This window comes from Phocoena phocoena, chromosome X (assembly GCF_963924675.1).
Source record: "Phocoena phocoena chromosome X, mPhoPho1.1, whole genome shotgun sequence".
Classification (NCBI taxonomy): domain Eukaryota; kingdom Metazoa; phylum Chordata; class Mammalia; order Artiodactyla; family Phocoenidae; genus Phocoena; species Phocoena phocoena.
This window is the reverse complement of record NC_089240.1, coordinates 39646164-39671319: the sequence shown is the minus strand read 5'-3', so window position 1 is coordinate 39671319 and position 25156 is coordinate 39646164. Positions and strand designations below refer to the sequence as shown.

The 25156-nt window shown below is 47.6% G+C and overlaps 1 protein-coding gene across 1 annotated transcript in view; it reads left to right on the top strand.

The window, feature by feature from the left end:
* Positions 1-20774, top strand: part of DIPK2B (divergent protein kinase domain 2B) — a 46500-nt gene extending 25726 nt beyond the window's left edge. Inside the window, exons 3-5 of the mRNA XM_065901295.1 lie at positions 15646-15819; positions 18867-19155; positions 20434-20774. Of these exons, the coding sequence (XP_065757367.1) occupies positions 15646-15819; positions 18867-19155; positions 20434-20774 (804 nt within the window). The remainder of the gene's footprint in view (positions 1-15645; positions 15820-18866; positions 19156-20433) is intronic.
* The last annotated feature ends 4382 nt before the right edge of the window (positions 20775-25156 follow it).

Here is a 25156-nt window from a genome sequence, read left to right as displayed (position 1 = left end):
TCTTTCCTTACTTCCTTTCTTCCTTCCTTTCTTCCTTCCTTCCTTCCTTCCTTCCTTCCTTCCTTCCTTCCTTCCTTCCTTCCTTCTCTCTCCCTCTCTCTCTTTCTGTTTTTGACTCTCCAACCAGACAGGGAACTACTTGAGGGGAGGCACTGCATCTTATTCATCAATGTCTTCCCACACACATGTCTGACATTGTGTAGACACTTCGGAAATCTTTGGGAAATAGAGGAGTGATTGAATGAGTGAATGAATAGGACATCATTCACCACTCACTATTCATGGCTTCAGGGTGACTCTTGATCCACACCTGTGCTAACTCCCTGGTCATCTCTAGAGGCTGTCAGATTTCAGAGTCTCTGAAAGTCCCGTCTTTCCCCAAGAGAGCATCTTTACTGGCATGACTCAGGTGTTAACAAGCTTGAAAGTCCCATGGTTTCTACTCCTTGGAATATGACTCTTGATACCAGAAATGTCTACCTAATTTGGGTGAGAGGAATGGTGACACAGTTATCCATTAGCTTCTCCAGGGCTTGATCTCTCCATAGTTATCTTGGAAGAGAGATGGCTGAGGCATTTTGACCCAGGGCAGGGGAGGAAGAAATAGATGGGGGGCCTCTTGCTCAGGAGGAGGAGGGGTGATTCCCCCAAGGGCTTGCCTGGTAAGCTGGCCCAAGCACTTCTGAGCACAGCACCTCAAAGGGAAGATAAGACACCAAAAGGAAAGGTGAAAAGCAAGAACCAATTGCCCTTCCTCCACTTTCTCTAGGTAAGCACTGCCTCCTACCAAGGGGCTTCTGGGAAGGTCAGTGATTCAGGCTAACTTGGCATCTAGGGCTTCCCAAATGGCATTGGCTGTGGTGGAGACTTTCTGTACAACATCATGTATTTATATTCAGTAGGTGGTTATTTACCTGTGACACTTTCCAATTCTGGGGACAAGACAGTGGACAGCATATATGCCGTTGTTTGGGGGGGGAGGCGCCTCTAGAATATAAATGACTTTTTTCTTCTGTTTTTCTTTTTCTTTTTTTGGGGGGGCCACTCCGCATGGCTTGTGGGATATTACTTCCCCGACTAGGGATCGAACCCGGGCTCCAGCAGTGAAAGCGTGGAGTCCTAACCACTGGACCGCCACGGAATTCCCTACAAATGACTTTTTAATTAACCAACCAATCTAACTGCCTTCTAGCATCTTGAGACTGGCACCTTCTTTCCACCCTAAAATTATAGTCCTTTCCTCACAGTTCTGGGTCTAAAGAACCCTATATGTGAAGCTATCTGATTTTTATAGGATCAGATGGCTACAGTCATGGGGCTTACCTAATTCTTGATATTCATCATCCTTGGGTCCATCTGATCTCTCTGTCCTCCTTGAAGTCCTGCCCATTACCCAATGGTGAACAATCTAGGGCTTCCCCTTTTAGCTGACTGTTTCACCTTAATACCTCAAGCCCTCACAGCTCAGGAGGCCATCATATTGTCTGAGCACGTTTTCCTGCAAGAGTTCCCCCATGACAGACCTCCTTCCCTTGACACAGACTTCCTGGCTGTGCACAGAGAACACCTCCAGCCAAGTCCTTCTCCTATGCAACACCCTCAACTCTTCCCATCAATTGTCTCCTTGCCTCTCACCTTTCCTTTCTCAGACACATCCTCAACCTGGCTACCTGCGACACTCGCAAAGAAACAGACCTTTCCCTTCCCAGTTCAATGTTTAACTTTTTTTTTGGGGGGGGGCATGCCTCACGGCTTGCGGGATCTTAGTTCCCCAACCAGGGATTGAACCCGGGACCTGACAGTGAAAGCGCCAATTCCTAACCACTGGACCACCAGGGAATTCCCTTCTTTTTATTATTAAATAACATATACTCATTATAAAAATTTATAAAGTATATTTTTTTAAAACGCATAAGGGGCTTCCCTGGTGGCGCAGTGGTTGAGCGTCTGCCTGCCGATGCAGGGGACACGGGTTCATGCCCCGGTCCAGGAAGATCCCACGTGCCGCGGAGCGGCCGGGCCCGTGAGCCATGGCCACTGAGCCTGCGCGTCTGGAGCCTGTGCTCTGCAACGGGAGAGGCCACAACAGTGAGAGACCCGTGTACCGCAAAAAAAAAAAAAAAAAAAACTCATAAGGAAGTAGGGGGAAAAATTGCTTTCTAAGGCACCACCCGGAGGCAATCACCGTTAACACACTGGTGTTTTTACTTCTAGTCTTTTTTCTAGTCAGACTTAACTTAAGAAAAAATAAGTTATATGTTTCATGTTGCATATTTCTCTATGGATTAATGTTATATCACATACTATTCCCCATATCATTAAAATTCTTTATAAGCCCCATTTCATCACGTGGATATACCATAATGTTATTCACTAGTGTTTATATCATTTGATGTCATTATTATAAATAATACTTTGATGACCATCTTTCTGCAACATCTTTGCCTGAACTTTATATTATATTCTTTTTTTTAACATCTTTATTGTAGTATAATTACTTTACAATGGTGTGTTAGTTTCTGCTTTATAACAAAGTGAGTCAGTTATACATATACATATGTTCCCATATCTCTTCTCTCTTGCGTCTCCCTCCTTCCCACCCTCCCTATCCCACCCCTCTAGGTGGTCACAAAGCACCGAGCTGATCTCCCTGTGCTATGTTCTTGAGACAAATTTCCTTTTCAAAACTACCACGTACTGACTACTTTCTATGGGCCAGGGGCATTTCATACACATTTGTCACAGTTAATCTTCACAACCTATGAGATATCCTTGTTCCCATTTTACAGATGGGGAATCTGAGGCTTAGGGAGATTTACTTACCTGGCCCAAGATCACCTGGCTAGAAAAGTTTGGAACTGGGATTTGAACAAAGGTCTATCTCCTGATTCCAGAAGTCGTACCCTTAAGTACCATGCTTTGCTGCTTCCTTACTTTCTGTGGTGGAATTACTGGGTCTAAGGGTATGAACATTTCTTAATCTTTTTAATTTAATCTTTTTAAATCTTTTAAATTACCAAACTGAATTCAACTCCCACCAGCAGTTTTTGTGGGTGTTCGTGGCATCTTCAGGGCCAATAAGCTTTGCCTCTAAGATTATGTATGATATCTGTAGAATAAAACCTAAATTCCTAAATATGCTTTTCAAGAGCCTCACAGTTTGGTCCCACCTTTCTTTCCTGATGATTCCATTGGCCAGATATGGCCTTTAAGTCTGTTCCTTGCTTTTGCTCAATTCTGATCCTTCAGCTTGAAATGCATTGACGTTAGAGGTCCACCTGACAAAATCCTACTCATTCTTCAATACCATGTTCATGCCACCTCGTCTGTGAAGCCTTCCTAGATTCCCCTACTGCTCTCTCCTCTGTATTCTCACAGCACTTTGTTTACACCTCTTGCAGCATTTGTGTCACCTTGCCCTGTACTGAACTTTGTAGTATAAATGTCACTCTGCCCCACCAGAGTACCAGCTCTTTGGAGGTCAGGACCCTCTCTTATGTAAATGTGTGACTCCCATGCTTAGCACAATGCCTTATATAAAGTAGGGGCTTGATAAATTTTTGTTTAATAAATGATTTGCAACAGCCTCAGGGGAGTTTTGACAAGTTTCCTATCCCACATGAGTGGTTAGGACAGTATATTTGAGTTGGGGGGAAGACTCCCCAAATTCCTTTTGGTTCTCCCTGCAATGCAGTCCAAAGACCCATTGAGTCTAGTGACCGACCTTAGTCTGGATGGCTAGCACTTCCTTGTCAGGATAAACACTCAGCTCTGGCCATTCTGGGCTTTGCAGCCTCTCTCTCCAGGGCCTCTTGTTCTACTTTCTCATACCCATTCTCTAGGAAGTGGCTGCTTTTCTCTCTCTCCTAACCCTACCCTCCATCCCAGAAAGGACCTGGTAGACGGTACCCTGTGAAGATACCCAGGGTGCAGGGGAGTGAGGGCACTAAAGGTGGGGGAAATAGGGGTTGAGGTTGGTGACAGAAAGGAGGCTCAGCCAACCAGGACCTAACCAGACAGTCCATCACTGGCTCCCATCTGACAGAGAGCTCCTCACCCACAACCCTGGTCCAGAGCGGCCTATCTGAGCCTGTGCCTCTATCCAGGCTTTCCTCAGAACGACAAACCGCCACTCCTCAAATACATACTTAGGGTGGTTGGGGTCCAGTGAGATACTTCAGTAAGGTCGCAGAAAAGTCACCAAGAGAGAAGCAAAGGAGCCAAAGGTGATGAGGCAGGTTTGGAATGTGTCAACATGACCAGGCTGAACTACATTTCCCAGACTTCCCTTCCCTTACGTTTCCGGTTAGAGAGATTCTGTTGGGAGTTTGGGAGGGCGGAAGGGCAACAGTGGCCATTTTGTGGCTCACACACAGTATTGCATGTCTGCTCTGCCTTCCCCTGGGCTCCTGCTTCAGCTTCTCTGGCTCCCAGGCTAGGGTTAGCTTCATGCCAAAGGGCCCCAGCTTCTGCAGGTCTCCACACCATCAAGCTCAGAGGCAATAAGAACTGACATGGGTTTCAGTCCATTGTTATGAGCTCCATCATGTGCTTGTGGGTTCCATGTTGTCCTTGATCTTCCCCCATTTTGCGTCTGTCTTCCCTTCTCAACTGCCTGCCTATGGACTTCAAGCTCCAGCATCATATGGGAGATCAACAGCCGTACAGAGACTACTTAACCTGCTTGTACAACTGTATAAGTTCAAATTCTGTTTTTTAAAAAAATCTAGTGATTCTGCTTCTCTGATTGAACCCTGACTGATACAGGTGGTACAACCTCAACAGAGCGGGCGGGGATAAAAAGCCTGGTAGTCCCTCCCCCCAGGCAAACTCGAGGCTGGTTTGAAGGTTTTCCTGACAATCAGAATTCGTTCTGAGCCTCCTGGACCACAGGACCTTTGCAGAAGCTACTGAGTTTCATTGGGAGTTTCCGCAACTTTGCATGCACAAATGAGTTGTCACAAGCACTTGGCTTCCTGTCTTTTGATTTAAAAAGAAAGAAAGAGAGAAAGAAAAAAAAAACAGCGGCCTACAAAGTGAAATGGCCCAGTGGAGAATTATGACCAACCTTGGCATACCTGAATCAAAATGACAGACCATGAAATAACGTGTTTTACTCTGTGTCAGCTGCCCTGCCTGTCCCAACTATCAGCTGAATTGCCTGCCACAATGATTATTTCATCTGCCACAGTGAAAATCTTGGAGCAGCCCACAAATGCTTCAATGGCAAAGCCTCTGGGGCCCCTGAATGGTGGAAGATGGATGACGGACGAGGTGGGAAGAAAGAGATAGACTCCAATAGGAGGAGAAAGCTAGTCGCCACTTCCACCAGCAGGGTCACCCAAGATGTTGACTACCCCATGGAAGAAGGGTCCAGGATCACCACCAAGTGAGCCTCTGACTGCTAAAGGTTTGACAGTAAGGGGCACAGGTAGGCAAGGGGAGGTAGCCCTGACCAGGGCATATCTTCCAGGGAATAAAAGAAGAGTGTGCTGGGCAAAGCCATGAAAATGAGAATAAGATGTAATTGTGGGAAGTGGCAAGAGTCATGCCCCCTGATTACAGTACGGGTCAAGAGCAGTGGCTAGACGTTGCAATGGTAGGACTGGGGCAGGGGGGTGGGGGGCTAAATTTTATTCTATAAGACAGTGGTTCTCACACTTGAGCGGACATCAGAATCCCCTGGAGGGCTGGTTAACACTGGTACTGAGTCGCAGCCCCAGAGCTTCTGACTGTGCAGGTCTGAGGCAGAGTCTGAAATTTTACATTTCTAAAGAAAAGTGATTTGAAGACCGTGGATCTTTCCACAAATGGGACCTAAAAGTGGTATGCAGGGTGGATGGGCAAGGGAGTGAGGTCAGTGAGGCTGTGTAGCAAAAGTAGGACAAGGCCCCCAAAACACAGCTTCTGGTGAAGAAAGTAGGGAGGAGAGGCTGAGTTTCAATGCAAGAAAGCAACACAGTCTGGCCTGGGATTCAGGCCTGGGTTCAAATCCTGGCTCCACCACTAAGGAGGGTTCCTCAGTGGAAGATAAGTCGTAGTCAAAAGCCTGTTGGGTGAGCACTGATCCGAGAGGGAAGTCAACCAAGTGATCCTCAGTGGCCTGGCCACCTGCCCACAGGCTGCTGGAGACCACGGGCTGGGTGCCCTTTTCCCCAGACCCCAAAACCAACTCCTGACCCTCGGATTTTCCTGTCTGGGTGCCCAATCTTACCAACCACTATGTCTACTTGGCCACTCCAAACAGGGGACAAGATGATAACACTCATTCCCCAACCCTTCTCTCTGAAGTTACTGAGCTCCCTGACTAGGGTTTCCTGGGGTTCCCAACTGTTTTTTTTTCCAAATTTAAAGACAGTCCTGGGTCAACATAGTCACGATGTGGAGTACATTTGTTTGACCCTCCAAAGGCAACCTTATTTCCTACTCAGAGATCCATTTTATTGTGAAATTTGGGGAGGGGGCGTTTTACCATTGACGCCCACTGACCCTTGGAACTGACAACACTACCTTGTGTTCACAAAGCCCTCCATAGTGTGTAAAGCACAGTGAGATGTTTATCACGCATCCAGGAAAGTAGTATCAGGTACCTACAATGTCCAGAGAGCCAGCTAGAGCCAGGCAACCAGGTGATGTACCTGGTGTAAACCAACCATCTACCATAATGCCCACGTGAGAGATGAGGAAACGGCCTCAGAAAGGGAAAGGGACTTGCCTAAAGGCACACCTCCAGGCCAGCTAAGCCCAGGGGGAGCACAAGCTGGGGGAGAGGTGACTGATGACACAAATGGACACAACACAATGCTAGAGATCACAACGATGACAGCACAACTTGACATAGGGAATCAAAGCCGAGAGAGACCAGCCATTAAGATAAGGAAGTTGAAAATAGCTCCAGATACTCTAACCTGGAAGACTGGAAGAATGGTAAGGTCACTTACAGAAGTGGGAAAATTGGGAAAGGTGCTATCTTTGGGGCAAATAATAGCAAATACTCGTAGAGCCCTTCCCATGTATGTTTTGCCGAAAGCCTTACTTTAGGTTTCAAGGTTCGTGGGATTCGCTGGCAAAATAATCACTCTACACTCAGTTAAACAAGAATTTAGAGAGAGTTTATTGAATTAACAAAGATTACAGTATACTAATTAAGAAAAGAATAGTATAACTAACTAAGAAAGAATAGTAAAGACAGAGGTTTATACATCACCGAATTGGGGAAGCACCTACATCCAGGTCCAAGAAGCGCTGGGAAGTGCCTTAAACAGCAATCTGGAGTCCCAGTTGGGAAGGTCCCTGGTGCTGCTTCCCCCCCACGGGTGACGTTTGTCACTGAAGGAGCCCAGCTTTTAGCACCAGGCCACAGGCTGATAACAATCAGCTTACGTGCAAGTTTGTAGCTCTGGTTGTTGTCATAAATGCCTTGGTCTTAACTCGTAAGTCTTGGAATGTTCTTTTTTTTTTCCGTTTTTTTTTTTTTTTACATCTTTATTAGAGTATAATTGCTTTACAATGGTGTGTTAGTTTCTGCTGTATAACAAAGTGAATCAGTTATACATATACATATGTTCCCATATCTCTTCCCTCTTGCGTCTCCCTCCCTCCCACCCTCCCTATCCCACCCCTCCAGGCGGTCACGAGCTGATCTCCCTGTGCTATGCGCTGCTTCCCACTAGCTATCTACCTTACGTTTGGTAGTGTATATATGTCCATGCCTCTCTCTCGCTTTGTCACAGCTTACCCTTCCCCCTCCCCGTGTCCTCAAGTCCGTTCTCTAGTAGGTCTGTGTCTTTATTCCCGTCTTACCCCTAGGTTCTTCATGACATTTTTTTTCTTAGATTCCATATATATGTGTTAGCATACGGTATTTGGAATGTTCTTGATCCCTGGGGGCTGGCCAGGCCCTCAAGGTGCAAGAAGTCCCGTGACTTACTCCTTGTCTTATCTAATGGTTTACAGTGTGTGCCGGCACCACCCCTGCTGGCCTGCGTGTAGCTCAGCAGTTTGGCATGCGGCCTGCTTTAGCGTCATTGTCCCGTCAGAGAGAGGCCTAGCGCCACCTCTGAAGCCTGAATAAGGCTACTTTATTAGCCTCCCCAGCAATGTACCAGACACTTTTCCCGTAGATTTGACCCTCCCAACACCCTGATGAGGTGGGTACCACAATTATTAGGGTAACCATACATTCAAGTTTGCTTGAGACAGTTCCAACATACGCCAGCTGTCCCGATTTAATTATTAATATCATCCCTTTCACTCTCAAAACTATCCGGGTTTAGAAGATAAGTCACAGAGTCCCCTTATTATTATTATATTATCCCTCAGTTACACACGAGGAAACTAAGGCACAGATCAATTCAAGAGCTTGCCCCAGGTCAGACTGTTGTTAAGTGACAGAGCTGGGATTTGAACCCAGGTAGCTTGCCTCTAAAGGACAGGCTTGTAACTACTTTGTCATACTGCCTCTCGAAGTTGGTATTGAATCCAGTTTTTCACCTTTGCAGCTGGTGGGTGAAGGCTGCCCACCTATCCAGGCAAAGACCCCACCCCAAGCCAATGAATTCCAAGATGGAATGGAGGCAGGCAGTGGCCTGGAGAGGTTAGACGTAAACAAGATCCACCAGGAGGCGCTGGTAGAGGCGGGAGAAAGGATAAACCACATAACTCCACCCGTTCAGGGGGCATCTTCATTACTCCTCTCCTGGGAGACCTCCCCATCGATTTGAACAGAACTTCTCAAACATTCTATCAGGGCTCAACCCAGAAACTCTGCGGAGTATCAAGAATCTAAACAAACAGAAACCCCGCCCAAAGAAAGGATGTCACAGAGCTAGAGGCTCTGTTTCATGTGGAAATGGGAGCTCTGTCAGAGACAGGCCTTCCGGTGCGAGGGAAACATTTTATATCCCTCACCCCGCCCAACCAAGTCTGTTTAGTTTTTGATTTAATGTTGTTTTAACATCTAGTCAACGCTGCAGGGTATGTTATCCGCTCTGAGATGATCCAAGGCAAACTCCAAATTCTGGCCCCGCTCTTGGCTGACTTCCTGTCCCTGCTTCTACCCTTTGTGACTAACTTTCCATCAGTGACTAAGTTGCAGGGAACCTAAATTGCTCAGCCGAGGCGAACGGTACCAGAGAGAAACTTCCCAGTGGGGCAAGGGGCCTGTCATAAGGCTACAATATCTTATGGTACCTCGTAACAGCGGCTGAGATGAGCTGCATCATAAAGTAACATAAAAGACTGAGATTTATGAGGACATTTTTGGATGTCTGAACTTTGAAAATTACCTAGAGGGTTTCTCCAAAATAATCACTGTGGTGGCCAGCATTTGTAGAATGAAAAGTTAACAAACGACATTGAGTCTGGGTTTCAGATTAAAAAAAAAAATCAGAAAGAACTTTAATAAAAGAGGGGGGGAAAAAATCCATCTACTGAAGTTGGAAAAGAACCGTGAGCTGTTTCTCTTGATAACATAAACCAAACAGGGATTTTCATGGTTTTGAATACAATGCAGCTTGAAGACATATTTGGGAACTTTGCGGTTAATTATCCACAACTGATACAGTTATTGAATCGTCATTGTTCTAATTAGGACACATTGATTAACTAGGACACATAATTAACCTAAACTCTAGACGCATTGATTAACTAGGATACATAAATAACCTAAACCCTGCTTCACAAGCATATTTAACAACTAAATCATGTGGAAAGTGTTGAGGTGTGCAACCAGAAAGACAACTCACAGGTTTATTAGCACTAGAACTTTCTCTCCTCCCTGGGTGCTAGGAGAGCTTGATAAAAGTAAATTCACTAAAAGTAAAAACTCATTTGTTCAAGATTTCCCTCAGCTTTCCAAATTGAGCTGGCCAGGGCAACCTTCTTAGCGGAAAAGCTAACTTCCAATCTTTTTTTTGCTTCTGGCATCACTACATGTGTGTATTCGTACATCCCCACATAGAACAATGGTGGCCTCTGTGGGCAGCAACATGAACTTTTTTTTTTACTTTCACACTGTACAGTTCCATAGTATTTGAATATCTCACAATGAACACGCCCATGATGGCCAACTTTGGAAACATCTATCCTCTTGGTGCATGGAAAAAAGTACACGGGCTAACCATTCTCTACAGTCAGTGCGGGCACCGCCTATGTCCTGATCCATTGATGGGGAAGATGGTGGTAGCCCTTGGAAAGGGTAAGGAGGGGAATAAAGTGACTGGAGTTAGCACATCTGCTATCTTTAGAGGTGTGCCATAATTTGCAAACATAATTTTTATTTGCCTAATTTTTATGTTCTTTAAAGCCTTAGAACAAAAGAACAGATTCTATCTGAGAAGTGAAAATTAATTCTCATTTCAGCATGAAGCTCTTCATTAGTTGGATATGTCCTTGGAAAGAAGGTCAGATTCCTGAATCAAACCGTGCCTTGTTAGCACTGTGACCTCAGCTTGCTGACTTCCAATCTTAAAGGAAAGCCGACTTCTTAGATTTCTCTTTCTAAGAGCAGCTCGTGTTCTTTCTTCTACACATATTTTTCATCAGAAAAAGTGTATTCAGTGGTGGTAAATCTTTGCTTTGATTTTCTTAAATAATATAGGCTATATTCTCTGTGGTGTGCAATGTATCCTTGTAGCTTATTTTATACCTAATAGTTTGTACCTTTTAATCCCCTACCCTTATATTGCCCTTCCCTCCTTCCCTCTCCCCACTGGTAACTGCTAGTTTGTTCTCTATATCTGTGAGTCTCCTTCTTTTTTGTTATATTCACTAGTTTGTTGTGTTTTTTTAATTCCTCATATAATATTTGTCTTTCTTTGTTTGACTTATTTCACTTAGCATAATGCCCTCCAGGTTCATCCATGTTGCTGCAAACGGCAAAATTTCTTTCTTTTTTATGGCTGAGTAGTAATCCAGTGTGTGTGTGTGTGTGTGTGTGTGTGTGTGTGTGTGTGTGTGTGTGTATATATACCACTTCTTTATCCATTCATCTGTTGATGGACATTTAGGTTGCTTCATAAATGTTTGCCTTTCGAGTAGCGTTTGCTTTGTGGAAACAGCTGAAAGTCATCCAGAACCAAGTGGGATCATTAATATGGGAAATGAACTTGAGGATAATGTGCACCAATAAGCAGCATGATCTTTAACAAGTCACCTCCCTTTCCTGGTCCCTACCTTAGTATCCTCATCTGGAAAATGGGAGCATTTTACTAGATCACTTGATAATGCAGTCTACCATTTGCATTGGCCAGCACAAGCTGCGAAATTTAATGTCACTGCATTTTCCACAAACTGTTTAAGCTTTTTGAAAATCAATCACTTTAAATTTCCAGGAGGGTCACAGGGCAAGAGAAAACTAAAAGCTAAAAGTCCCTGTGTATGCCGGGATAATGTCTGTGAAAGGCTTGCCATATGGCCTGACACTTAGAACTTCCATAAAGTGTTACCCTCCTTTCCCCAACTGTGTCCTGCCAACCATGGTTTCAAATAGTGATCACCACAGAGGCTTCTGCGTCAGCCCTCCACATGCAGCTCCCTTGCCACCCTCTGGAATTCACCAACACACAGGACCACTGGAAATGGGCTGCGTGTGCCCCACATTCTGTGATGGCAGGCGGTCAAACCCCAACCGAGATGCTGTCTCCCTGCTGCCATCTTCCATTTCCAACGGGACCCTCAAGCTGGGTAGATCTCACCCATGGCATGGAACTTGAGAAGGACTAGGGCAATTCCGGGTAGGTTACTGAAGATCCACATGACTTCTAAGTTGTGGTCTGCTCTGAGGAAAGCCCCCTCCTGCTCTCTTGAACTCTCTTATCTATCTCTGGCTTCTAGGGAGGAACAACAAGCACAGCTCTCTCCATCAGAGTCACAGAATCATTTGTCTAGACAATTTAACTTTCACGCTTCTGTTCCGGTAAGAACCCTTTAAATGGGGACACCGCTGATTGCTGGTGACTTTTTTGAGAAAACACATGACAGGATGTGGATAAAAGCCAACCGAAGGTCAAACAGTTCATTGGGGAAGTTACTTCTCATGTACTCAGATTTCACTAGAAGCTTCAAAAGTGAAAGCAAATCTAGATTTCCATCTCAGTTGCTGTTGTTTCCGCACAGAACAAGTGCTTTTCCCTTGGCACCAGTGTATGTGTGTGTATATATTATACATATGTAATGTACATATGGTATTATGATAATATATTACACAAAATATACAATATTAATCATTTATTAACCAACATTAATAAATATAGTATAAATGTTAATATAATAAATTTTATATAAAATAATATGCAATATAATTATATATAACATATAATATTATATGATATATATGTATGTGTGTATATATATATATATATAAAACAGATTTATTTCAAGGAATTGGCTTATGAGATTGGGGGACTGGCAAGTCCAAAATCCATAGGACAGGCCAGCAGGCTGGAGAACCTTGTGCAGGACCTGATGTTAGAGTCCACAGGTGGAATTTCTTCCTCCTCAGGGAAACCTTAGTTTTGCTCTTAAGGCCTTTCAACTTCTTGGATCGGGCCCATCCACATTATCAAAGATAATCTCCTTTACTAAGTCAACTGACTGTAGATGTTAACCATCTCTACAAAATACCCTCACAGCAACACCTAGATTAGTGTTTGATTGAACGACTGGGCACCATAGCCTAGCCAAGTTGACACATAAAACTGACCATCACAATGATGTACCCATTAAATTTCATTGACTGTTTTATAAACTATTAGAGATTGAGGTGGAGAAGCGTGACAATCTCTCTCAGTACCACCGTGCACTGAAGACCCCTGTGAGGTGACAGTACAGCAGAGCAAAAGCCGGGTCACTTGCACCACACCGTGAAGACCTTGACCCACTGGCTGGTTCCCTAGGGATGGCACCAGACAGGAAACGCAAAGATGAGGAAACCGGGCATGAGAGGGGGAGGGGCAACAGAAGGCCAGTGTTCGGTTCTCCTTTTGTCTTTCATTGGAAGATGGTGAGTTAGCCCTGTTGCCCATGTATAGAGAAGGAAGTAGTGATTTGGAAACTCCAAAGCAATGGGCAATCCCCAGAAAGTATGTATTTCCAATAAAATAGTGAATCGTTATTTTATTGGAAATGTTTGGTTTCCTAATTCTGTTTGCCATTGGCCAATATCACTGTGGGCTTGCACTTGGCCAGCACAAACCAAACAGGAGTAGATGCAGCCCCACTCTGTGAGTGGGACCTTGGGAAGCAGCTGCCTCCACCATAAAGGGAGATTGGGGTACCAGATGGGTTTAGAGCCTCTTCCAGCTATAGTTCTAGAGATGGCCCAGAACCTTCTCAGCAAATATACCAGTTATTTATTGCTGAGTAACAAACCACTTCAAAACCAGGGGCTTAAAACAACAGGAATCATCAGTTTTGCTCACAAATATTCAATTTGGGCAGGGCTTGGTAGGAAGGCTCACGAGGCTCCACATGGCATCAGCTGGGGTGGTTCAATACAGCACTGGAGGACCCATTCCCAAAATGGCCAAGTCATGTGTCTGGCAAGTTGGAGGTTGACTGTCAACTAGGCACTCAGCTGGGTGAGAGCTAAGGGTCTTGCTTTCTCTCCATGTAGCCTGGGTTTCTTTACAGCATGGTGGCTGGATACAAGAGAGAGCCAAGTAGAAGCTGTATCTCCTTTCATGGCCAAGGCTCAGAAGTCATACAGCATCACTCCCATAAGCATTCCAGTCACTAGAGTCACCAAAGCCAGTCCATACTCTAGGGGAAGGGAATTAGACTCCACCCTCGATGGGAGGAGTGTCAAAGAGTTTGTGAACATGTTTTAAAATCACCTCCACAAATGATACCTCTGGTGTCCACCCTCATGTTGGGTACTAGCTCTGACACCTCCTTTTTCCTTGGCCCCCTCCCCCATTCAGCCGATCACCAAGACTTGTAGATTCTACTACCCTCAAATCTTTTCATTCTCTCATCTCACACCTGGACCATTGCATCTTCTTAACTGATCTTCCTGCCTCCATTCTTTTCTTCTGTGATATTTAGGATTAGACTCAGCTGCATGTGACAAAAAATCCAAGTAACAGTGGCTTAAACGAGATCAAAATATACTTTTCTTTTACATAAAAAAAACTGATACATAGCTGTCCAGGGCTGATATAGTGGCTCTGGGATTGTCAGAGATCCAGGCTACTTTCATTTTTCTGCTCCACAACCCTTAGCATGCCCTGGTCCAAGATGGCTGCCCAAGCACCAGCCATCACTTCCACATTCCAGTCAGGAAGGAAGAAGGAGTAAAGAAGGATACACCCGCTCCCTTTAAGGACCTTTCTCAGAAATTTCTACTTATATCTCATTGACCAGCACTTAGTCACGTTACCACACCTAGCTGCAAAGGAAGCTGAGAATGGAATCTTTATTCTGGGCAGTCATATGCGTCACTGAGGTTTTTGTACAGCTTGTTGCCTCTGCACAGATACCCTCCCACCCTCTTTGCATGCTAACTCTACCCTTGCTTCAGGCCTCCACTTAGACTTCACTGTCTTCCAAGAAGCCTTTGAGGGGCCCACAAATATGTTTTGATTTCTTTTAAAATCAGAAGAAAAACTCGATATTTTAGATCCAAGCACATGTTTGAATATTTAATATTAAGGCATTTGTACCAATGCAGTTGTAAAATATCATTTTTAATATTTTTTATGGAGGAAGGGGCCCATGAAGGCAAAGGATTTTGGAGGTGCCAGCGCCTCCAAAAGTTCTGGTGTGGCCCTGCTCCTGTGGGCTCCCATATCTCCCTGACTTCACACCAGTCATAGCTCCCTCTGCACCACGTCATAGCTGCTGGGCATTTGATGGTCTCCCCCGCCCGACAGGCCTGGGAGGGCAGTGTCGACTGTGGTCCCCTTTGCATCTGCAGTGCCTCAAATACAGTCTGGTCCTTGGTAGACTCCCTGCAAATGTTGGTGGGTGAATGAATGAATGAGTGCTCTGAGCTCACCCAGCTACAGGGTTACAACCCCAGTAAAGATAAGGATGCAGGTCCTACCTGGCTCCACCTACCTGCTTCTCACCTGGTGTACTGTCTTAGTACAAATACTAGGTATGTGTGACTTGGGGAACTCACTTAATCTCTCATGACCAAGTGACCTCCCAAAGGCCCCACCTCCTAATACCATCACACTGGGGATTAGGGTTTCAACATATGAATGTGGTGGGGTGTGGGGAGGGCAAACATGCAGTTCATATCAGGTTCAAATCCTGAATCCAGCCCTTCCAACACCTACCTACACTCTGCAGACTTCCAGTTCCTCAGTTGCAAAATGCGGGTGGAGACACAGGGTCTCCAAGGCTCCAGCTGCTTGCTAGGGATGCACTGCCTGCCCAGTGCCCGCCTCCCCTGACCCCAGGACCGCTCAGTCCCTTCTCGACTCCCGCCCTCCCTCACATAGCCTGCCCAGGGCCCTCCCACCACGCCCCCCAGGGGCACTGTGCTCCATAACCCCCCCAGACCCCCTCAGGGCCTACTTGGTCCCCCGCAACCCCGCAATCTCCCCCAATAGCAGGGCCTGCCCGTGCCGGTCCTGCCGGCGCCCACGAGCACTCAGCACACTTTCCTCCTCCCGGAATCTCTCCCACCTGCTGCAGGGCCTGCCCAGCCCCCTCTTGCGCTGCCCGTCACAGCGACTCCTGGATCGCGTGGTCCGGCGCTACGCGGAGGTGGCCGACGCTGGCAGCATCTTCATGGACCACTTCACGGACCGCGACAAGCTGCGTCTCCTCTACACGCTAGCTGTCAACGCCCATCCCATCCTCCTACAGGTATGCAGGGACCCCCGGCCCCGGAAAGCCCGTCCAGGGAGCAGGTTCACTTCCGGCTCCGAGGGAGCAGGCCCTGGGTTGAGCTGTCTCGGCCATCACTGCACACCTTGGGGCCACCAGCCCACATTAGTACCTTTGTGGCATTTAGTAAATATGTGCTGGCTTCTGCAGTGGGGAAGTGCCGTGGTTGCTGCAGAGGAAAGAGGTGTGGGAGCTGGGGTGGAGGGGCGGCGGGGAATGGCCACTTTCACGGCCAGAGGCAGCCCAGAAGGGCTTTGTGGGGGAGGGCGACTTTGACCAGGTGTCTCAAAGATCAGTACGAGGGGCTTCCCTTCCCTTCCCTGGTGGCGCAGTGGTTGAGAGTCCACCTTCCAATGCAGGGGACACGGGTTCGTGCCTCGTTCCGGGAAGATCCCACATGCCGCGGAGTGGCTACGCCCGTGAGCCATGGCCGCTGAGCCTGCGCGTCCGGAGCCTGTGCTCCGCGACGGGAGAGACCACAACAGTGAGAGGCCCGCGTACAGCAAAAAAAAAAAAAAAAAAGAGGGGGCGGGAGAGGAAGAGAGGGAGGAGAAAGAGGCGAAGGAGAAGGTGCAGGAAGAGGAGCGGGTGGAGGAGGAGGAAGCCCCACAACAGTTAATAATAATTAGTATTGTTATTAATTATACTATAATTATTTATAATATTATATCGACTTTAATAACTATAATAATTATATCGAGATTATATTTTAATTATTTGTAGTATTGTGTTAATATTAATCATTCTAATTAATAATTATATTAGTTATATGATTATTTATAAATAAATATAATTATTTATAATATAATTATTATTTTAATATTATTTATACTATATTATTTTGTTCTAATTATTTATAATAGATTTAATTCTAATTATTTATATTATTAAAATTATTTATGACATATTATATAATATATAATTACTTTTTTTTTTTTTTTTTTTTTGCGTTACGTGGGCCTCTCACTGTTGTGGCCTCTCCCGTCGCGGAGCACAGGCTCCGGACGCGCAGGCTCAGCGGCCATGGCTCACGGGCCCAGCCGCTCCATGGCATGTGAGATCTTCCCGGACCGGGGCACGAACGAACCCATGTCCCCTGCATCAGCAAGCGGACTCTCAACCACTGCGCCACCAGGGAAGCCCCATATTATTTTTATATATAATATATTAACTATATATTATTGGCCAAAGGCATGATGGCTAAGTACATAATAACAACTCATTTCTTGAGCACTAGCTATGTGCCAGGCACTGTTAAATGTTTTACATCATTATCTCATTTAATGCTCACAACTCGACAACCCCACAGGAATATTATTATTGTCCCCTCTTCCAGATGAGGTAAGTGGAGCCCAGAGCTGTGAAGTGACTTGGCCACAGTCCCTTAGCCAGTGTCAGCAATGGAACCCAAACCCAGAGCTGTCTGACTTCAGGGTCCACGCTCTTCCTGCTAAAAGCTGCCTACTAACGTTGGCATTTGAAATCCTAGAGGAGAAGAAGGAATTGCTGGTTTTCCTTCACGCTCAGAGGCCTTCTTCTCCAATTGTCCTACACCTAGTGGCCAAGGCAGGTGACCTGGCTGCTTCCAGCCCTGGCTCCTGAGAGGTCTGGGCTGGGAGTCTCCATCCACCCTGAGCTCCGCCCAGGAAGGGCATGGCGTCGATCTGCCCCCAACCCAGGGATGACTCGTGGCCGCACGTTTAGACATCGCCAGGGGGCCGGGGGTCTCTCTGCATGGCACACAGTGGAGAGGCCCCAGTGGGCGGGGGGCGGGGGGGGGGGACAAGAAAAGGTTCTTCACAACATGGTGAGCGGGTTAAAATGGCAGAAGGCCACAGAAAATCATCAGAAAGGGGGATGACTTTGTTTTTTTAAGAAGGAAAATGAGGAAAAAAAGTGTTAATATTTATAGTTTCTGTCATTTCTCCCATAAAGAAACACCATTCTAGATATAGCTGCCTCAGTAAATAGTCAAAAAAAAAAAAAAGCTAGGCTATTCCCTCCACTCTTTTTTTTTAATTGAGATATAGTTAATTTACAATATTGTGTTAGTTTCAAGTATACAGCAAAGTGATTCAGTTATATATATATATATATATATATATTCTTTTCAGATCCTTTTCCCTTATAGGTTATTACAAAATATTCAGTAGAGTTCCCTGTGCTATACCATAGGTCCTTGTTGTTTATCTATTTTATATATAGTAGTGTGTATATGTTAGTCCAAAACTCCTGGAGCTCTTACAAGGAGACGGAGGAAACTGGGTAGAGCTGTGTGCTTCCCTAGACCAGTGTTAGGCTGTCAGAACGTTCCAGTCAGTTGGGGAGTCTCTGTGAGTGTGTAATTACCCCAACCGGGCAGATTTGCCCAGGACCACGCCCAGGACCAGTGCAGCAGTTCCCAAAACTTGAGTCACCCAAGGGTCACCTTCATAACTTTTGCCCTATCCCAGAACCTACTGCCTGCACTGTTATTTTTTAAAATATTTTCTTTAAATCAGCCTTAAGTTGACCCTCTTTTTTTTCCCCCATAACCTCTTCCTAAGCCGTGATGTCTGTAAAATCTGAAATGCTAGTCATATTTTTTCAACTATACAACTCTTCAAATAAACACATTTCCCTGAAGCCTGAATACCCTCTAAAATTATAGCAAGGGCGTCGGCATTCTCTTACCTCGCTTGGGGCAACTTTGTTGAAATGCAATCTACAATATGGAAAGAAGAGCTCCCTTTTCTGAATCCCTCCATCAACAATGGAATAAAAAAGTGGTGGGGGGAGGGACGGGGGGGAGCAAGGTATTGCCATGTTCCAAGAGGTATAAACAAGGTTAAGGGATGCTTTGCTGACGTGTCTTGAGACGTTGGGTACCTGAGTAAGGCTGATCTTTCTGCCTGCTCTTGGAGAGAGAGAGAGAATGAGAGAGAGAGAGGGAGGGAGGGAGGGAGGGGGAGAGAGAGAGAGGGAGGGAACTGTCTCAGGAGGTTTTTCTCTCTAATCCTCTAATGCCTCCTCCTCTCGCTTGGCAGATCTTCCCGGGCGCCGAGGGATGGCCACTGCCCAGGTACCTGGGCTCCTGCGGCAGATTTCTGGTCAGCACTAGCACCAGCCCGCTGCAGGAATTCTATGGTGCACCCGCAGACCAGGCGGCCGACCTGGCCTACCAGCTCCTGGGTGTCCTGGAGTCTCTGAGAAGCAACGATTTGAACTACTTCTTCTACTTCACCCACGTGGATGTGGACATGTTTGGCATCTTCAACAACGGGCATCTGTTCATCCGGGATGCCAGCGCACTGGGCGTCATCGACAGGCAGGAAGGTACCCAGCATGGGCCTGGCCGAGCAGCTGTCAGAGGGGAAGCCAGGGTGACAGGCGCTAGGGAGGGGTGACAACGGGGCCTGGGGGTGGGGTGTGGCTCACACCACTGGGCCTCGCCCGTCTCCCTGTGTCATAGTGAGAGCAGCCCAAGTTTGGGACGGGAGAGAGTCCCTCTCCCCGTTTTAAGTCTCTGCTCCAGCTCCAAAGGGGAACCGGACTTGACCTTGTCAGTACAGGAGGAGGAGATTTGCACTGTGCTATGGCCCCAGCTTCACCCTCTGAGGGCACTGCCGTGGTCCGATTGGGTCTGTGTGGCGCGGGGACATACATCTCCCCCTCAGAGCCTTTCTCATCAGATGCTTTATCTGAACTATCTGGCTGATTCAGTGGTACATTTCGCAATCCATTTGGGCACCTTCGCTTTTTATAAAGTTTTCAAATTGAAAAACATGGCACCGAATGAGGTGTATGAGTGAATCGTGTTTTTGATGATGTGCACAGGCTCATCCAGGGTTCTAGAACCCTTTGAACATCGCAGTCTGTAATGGTGACTAGCTATTCTGAGCCCAATAGGACAGAGGATTTTAATTTCCAATTTCTGATTTTGTTTATATGAGAAGGCCTACAAAGATAGACCGATTAAACCACGCTTACTCATGTCCTAATTTGCCTTTATCAAGAAGAATCAAATGAGAAGAAGTGGGGCTGATACCAGAATATTCGGGATATGTGAACCGCTGAATAGCAGTCCCCCTACAACCCACTGAAGGCATATTCTGGATTACCTGTTCTTTCTCCCAACTTTGTGTTTAAAGAGGGCACATGAAACCGGCCCTAGGAATTTCCTGAGCTCCCTAATTCAGTCATAATAATGGGAGAATCACGATATGCATGAGAGCCTTGCAATTAGAAGCCCAAGTTCTGGTAGGAAGAAGTGCGTTTTCCATCCCCAGGCCTCATCTTTTTTTTTTTTTTAATTTTTTGGGTGGCATGCAGGCTCTTAGTTCCCCAACGAGGGATCAAATCCATGCCCCCTGCAGTGGAAGCACAGAGTCTTAACCACTGGACCGCCAGGGAAGTCCCAGGCCTCACCTAATTGTAGCCAAGAGAGTTCCCCCCAGGGTCTCAACGGGTGCCATCGTGTCCCTGAGCCCTAAATCTCCTGGTAACAGGAGATGCTAGGAGTCTGAACCACTTTGCCCAGCAATTCTCATTAGTGACGCCTTCCCGCAAGGAGAACAGGTTGTAGGGTGTGTGATGTCTTCCATTCTCTTGTAGGCAGCCAAGCGGCCTCCAGGGCAGGAGAGAATAAAGACATCTTCAGCTGCCTGGTCTCTGGCTGCCAGACCGAGCTGCCCTCCTGCGACACCATCCCTGAGAAGCAGAGCCTGGTGCTGGTGTGTGGCCAGGTGCTGCCCCCACTTCTCCAGGCCAAGTTCCCGTCCCCGGTGCAGGAGGAGATAGACGCCGAGCTCGCTCGCTGTGGGGAGGGAACACGGCCAGACCCCGAGGTCCTCCAAGCCGCCAGCCGGCTGAAGGACATCTTGAGGCCCCTGAGAACCTGTGACCCCAGATTTGCCTACCGCTACCCAGACTGCAAGTATAATGATAAGTTCTGAGGGGCTGGAGCCTTGCTGGCCTCCGGGGACCACATCCTTGGAACTTCCGCTGCCCGCTCGCTTGCTGCAAGGTTGAAAGAAGCTACTCCCTTTTAGACACTGGGAGAAAGGTACCTTTGTTTCCCAGGGAGAAAGGAACATGCCAAACACCAGAGGGCAGTCATGCCATCGGGTGGCATGATTACCCCCACTGGCTGGGTCATCGTGGAAGAGCCCAAGGGTGGGCATCGGAAGAACCAGGTGTGGACGCTCACTCGGCCTCTTTGAGCCTCATTTTTCTCTCTTCTCCACCAGACTCTTGAGTTAGTGCAAACACACAGAGATATGAAGGGCCAGGGACACATGCTCCCTCCCCCCAGCCCAGGTGGTTAAAAAGAATGTTCCAGAAGCATGCACGGTCAGGGCAAATGTGACAGAGCCGTGGAGGTCAAAAGGCTGGCACGGAGGGAAGACTGTACCCCTGCCCTAGCCCTCCTGCTACACTCCCCGCACTGCCACAGGGTGAGGAGACTGCAGGACAAGGGGACACGTGGACAGAAGCCCCTTCTGTCCCAGAAGTGTCCAGAGAGGCACTTCATGGTGTGGGAAGGAGCCAGGGGTAAGAAGAGAAGAGGGCTGGGCTGGGGGCCAATGTGTTTGTCCAGGTCCTCAGAGAACCAGGTGTCAAGACAGAATTAAATGGGCAAGGATTGTATCAATATTAAGGAAGATGCCTGGCAGGGGCGGGGTGGGGGGGGGGGCGGGGGGGAGGAAAGGAGGAGGGAGCCAGAGAAGGCTGGGAGAGCCATCAGGCCGGGCTGTAAGGTTGACCCCTCCCTCCCCCAAGCAAGGGCAAGAAGGTCAGGTTGGGGCATCCCAGACTGCCATCTGCACAACCGAAAGAAGCTTCAGCGAGACCGTCAGGGTGTCCTCGAGGCAAAGCCAGCCATCAGAGGAGCTTCGCAAGAATGGAGAGCCCTTATATTCCTGTGGCAGGGAACAGCCCGTGGGAAGCGTGGCCTCAGCCCAACCGCAAAGATGGATTTCAAAGCACAGCGCAGGGCGCTTAGCCAGTTCTGCTCCCTGGAGCAGAAGGTCTGTGAGTTCGAAGATTCTCATTGTAGCCACAGCCGGGAACCAGGGCCAGCTCTCTCCACACCGTGGCCTCCAGGGCAGGACTCTTAAGTAGTCTGAGAATTTTCATTCAAACTTGGCCTTACAGGTCATTCTAAAAATAGTTTTTCAAGGTCAGCCAACGGAATATATTTTATTCAGCAGTTTGCTTTATATCTTTAAAATGTTTAGCCACGTGGTATGTGGGTCTCCGTGTATACTCCTGCCCGGGCCCCTCAAACATTAGTGGGGCCTCCTTGGACCTTTGCCCAGCCTCCCTGCCAGCCCTCCACCCCCCAGGCACCTCTCAGTCGGCTTCCTCTTTTCTACCTCTGAATCACCACCTTTAAGGTCAGAGTGCCTGGCTTAATAGGCTTCACGCTGCAGACGGGGAAACGGAGGCCCAGGGAGGAAGAGTGACTTGCTGGGATAGTTCCAGAACTCCTGCTACCCGTCCAGGCTCCTCTTGCCTTCCCCTTCAGCCTCTGTCCTGCCCAATTCTGGTCCCTCCACTCACATTTAAAGAGTAGCCAAGGAAAGTCCTGTTTGGTGGTACACTGCGGTGCGGTTGGGAGTTCCTTTTTGACTGCTCCGGGCACTACCTCTGGGGCAACTGTAACAGTGAGGATGCCAGGCCAAGCTTCTGGGAGGGCAGGCTTGGGCTGCCTGAGAGTCTTTGAGACAGTTGCTTCCTGGCTTGGTCTGGAGAGCGAGGATTGACCACCCTTCCCAACACCTTGCTTTTTGAGCCCGGTGAAATTGATCTTAGACTTCTGGCCTTCCGAGCTCGGAGAGGATAAATTTCTATCGTTTTAAGCCCTCACTGTGGAGTCATTTGTTATAGCAGCCACAGGAAACAAACACATACCCCGAACTCTTAGTGTCTGCTTCCAGAGAACCCAACTTGCAATGCTCCCCAGATCCAGTCTATTGTGATGGATTCAAAAGCCAGACCCACCAGGAAGGAGTGTGTTATGCGTCCATAACCGGGGCTGGGGCTTGGACGGTTCCGTTCCTCCACGGACTAAGTCCTGGGCATCATTTAAGACCCTGAGTCCTACCTTGACCCAAAGCTTTTCCTGACAGCCCAGCTCCCGGCAAGCCTTTTCTGAATCCTACCTCTGTACCCCTGAACCCCAGGCCCGCACCCATTTGAGGCTAACCTCAAGGGTATTCCAGAGAGATCTGTGCTCCGTCTTCCCATCCAGCTGGGAGCTCCCTGAAGATGCTAGTGGCACAGAGCTCTTTGTGTTCCCCGTAGCAACCAGCACAGGGCTAGGCACAGAGCACGTGCTCAGAAAATATGCTTGCTGAGAATAATGACTGTGTTCTTCGATCCTTTTTCTTTTGTGCTCTGCATACACCATGTGCTCTAGACTGATTTATTGTGTCCCCCGCAAAAATTCATAGGCTGAGATCCTAACCCCCAATGTGATGGTATTTGGAGGTCATGGGGGTGGAGACCTCATGAATGCCCTCATAAAAGAGACCCCAGACAGCTCCCTCACTCCTTCCGCCATGTGAGGACACAGCAAGAAGGTCCTGGCTATGAACCAAGAAGCTGGCTCTCTCCAGACACTGAGCCTGCCAGCCCCATGATTTTGGACTTCCTGACCACCGGAACTGTGAGAAATAATTGCTGCTTATAAGCCACCCAGTCTGTGGTATTGTTACAGCAGCCCAAACGGACAAAGACACCATGTTGAACATATACAAGTCGCAGCCACGTCCTCGAGAACAGCTCTTTCCCCTCAACAGCCAGGAGACAAGTGAGTCAACACTCAAGAGACCTAGCCATCGTACTATGTTCTCATCCCCCTGGAATCTGATTGGAGGCGTTATTTTTTCTGCGTTTTGCCAGCCACTGTCTTTCTGCCTGCAGGACCGGCTACATAATTTGTGGGACCCCCTGCAAAATGAAAACGTGGGGCCTCCTGTCACTGAGAATTGCAAGATGGGGCCAGCAGAGTGTTAACCTAAGTGCAGGCCCCATACGACTGTACGTTGATGCCCACGAAGCCAGCCCTGGGTGCCTGAGAATACTAATTAACCTCTGTGTAGAGGGTTCTTGGGGTTTACTGGGGTCTCACTTGATCTCCACAACCAAGGGGAGTAGCTGTGGAGCCAGAGGTGATATAAAATATTTAATAACCGTCATGGCAAAGGAACTGACGTAGGAGAACAGACTCCATTGGCTTCAGCTATCAGCTCGGCGTCCCCACAGCCCTGCGGGCAAGTCCTACGTTTCAAACAAGGAAACTGATTCAAGCGATTTGCTCAAAGTGACAATTTTTAGGTCTCCTGCTTTCCTAGTCTTCCCCTGTAGCATCTAACTTCTGCCTATAAGTGATTGCATGAGCCTGAATGTTTCCTCTAGAGCTAAAATAAATACTTTGTTGGATTTGTATTCATTTTGAAAAGGTCTAGAGCCCTGGAATCAGACAGACCCGGCTTCAGATCATGACTGCTGGTTAACCTCTCTGAGTCTCTCTTTCCTCACTCATAAAAAGATGAGAAAAAGATTTACCCTTGCAGGGTTATTATCCTATTTAAATAATACACTGTTTCTCAAGAGCCTGGCACATACGGGCGTTCTATATTTAATGGTAAATGTAGGGCAAGAGCAGAGGGCTTCCTGGCAGAAAGGGCTCCTCACACAGCCAAGGTGAGTGCTGCAGCCTCTCCAGAGGGACGCTGATCTCTGTCCCAAAGCTCTGCTCCAGACCAAAGGAACCACCAGGATGCCGCAGGCTGCCGGACAGTCTGACTGGGGCCATTTTTCTTCCCTCCCGCTCTCCAGACTCTGGGATGATCATGAATGGCAGCCGGGCAGCCACGACACTCGCCTCCACAGCCTAGGTCTCCACCAGGCTCAGGAGGGAATCCTCCTTGAGCAGGTAACGTTGGGATCCTTGGGAAGTCCACCCGCGCTTAGTATCCGAGAGGTTCAAGTATCCCTCTTGGCCCATTGAAAGCTCACAGCTCACTGCCTGTGTGTGGTGATGTGGCTTTCCTGCCCACTTCAGGCCTGTTGCTCACATATATTGACACAGCTGAGCTCACGTGCACACAAGTATAGTCAGATCGGTCTGCAGCTCTTCACGTCATTTTTAAAAAATGGTTGCATCTGCGGACTGTGCAGGATGGTCAACACCCAGGCTGAGGGCCCTGATTTGCAGATGTAATGACCCTCTAAGAAGGCAACTTAGAGGAATAGGCCAGCAAAGGGGAGCTGAGCAACCAGTGACCCGCCCATTGGAGCTCTTTGTAGAAGCAGACAAGGAGAGAGA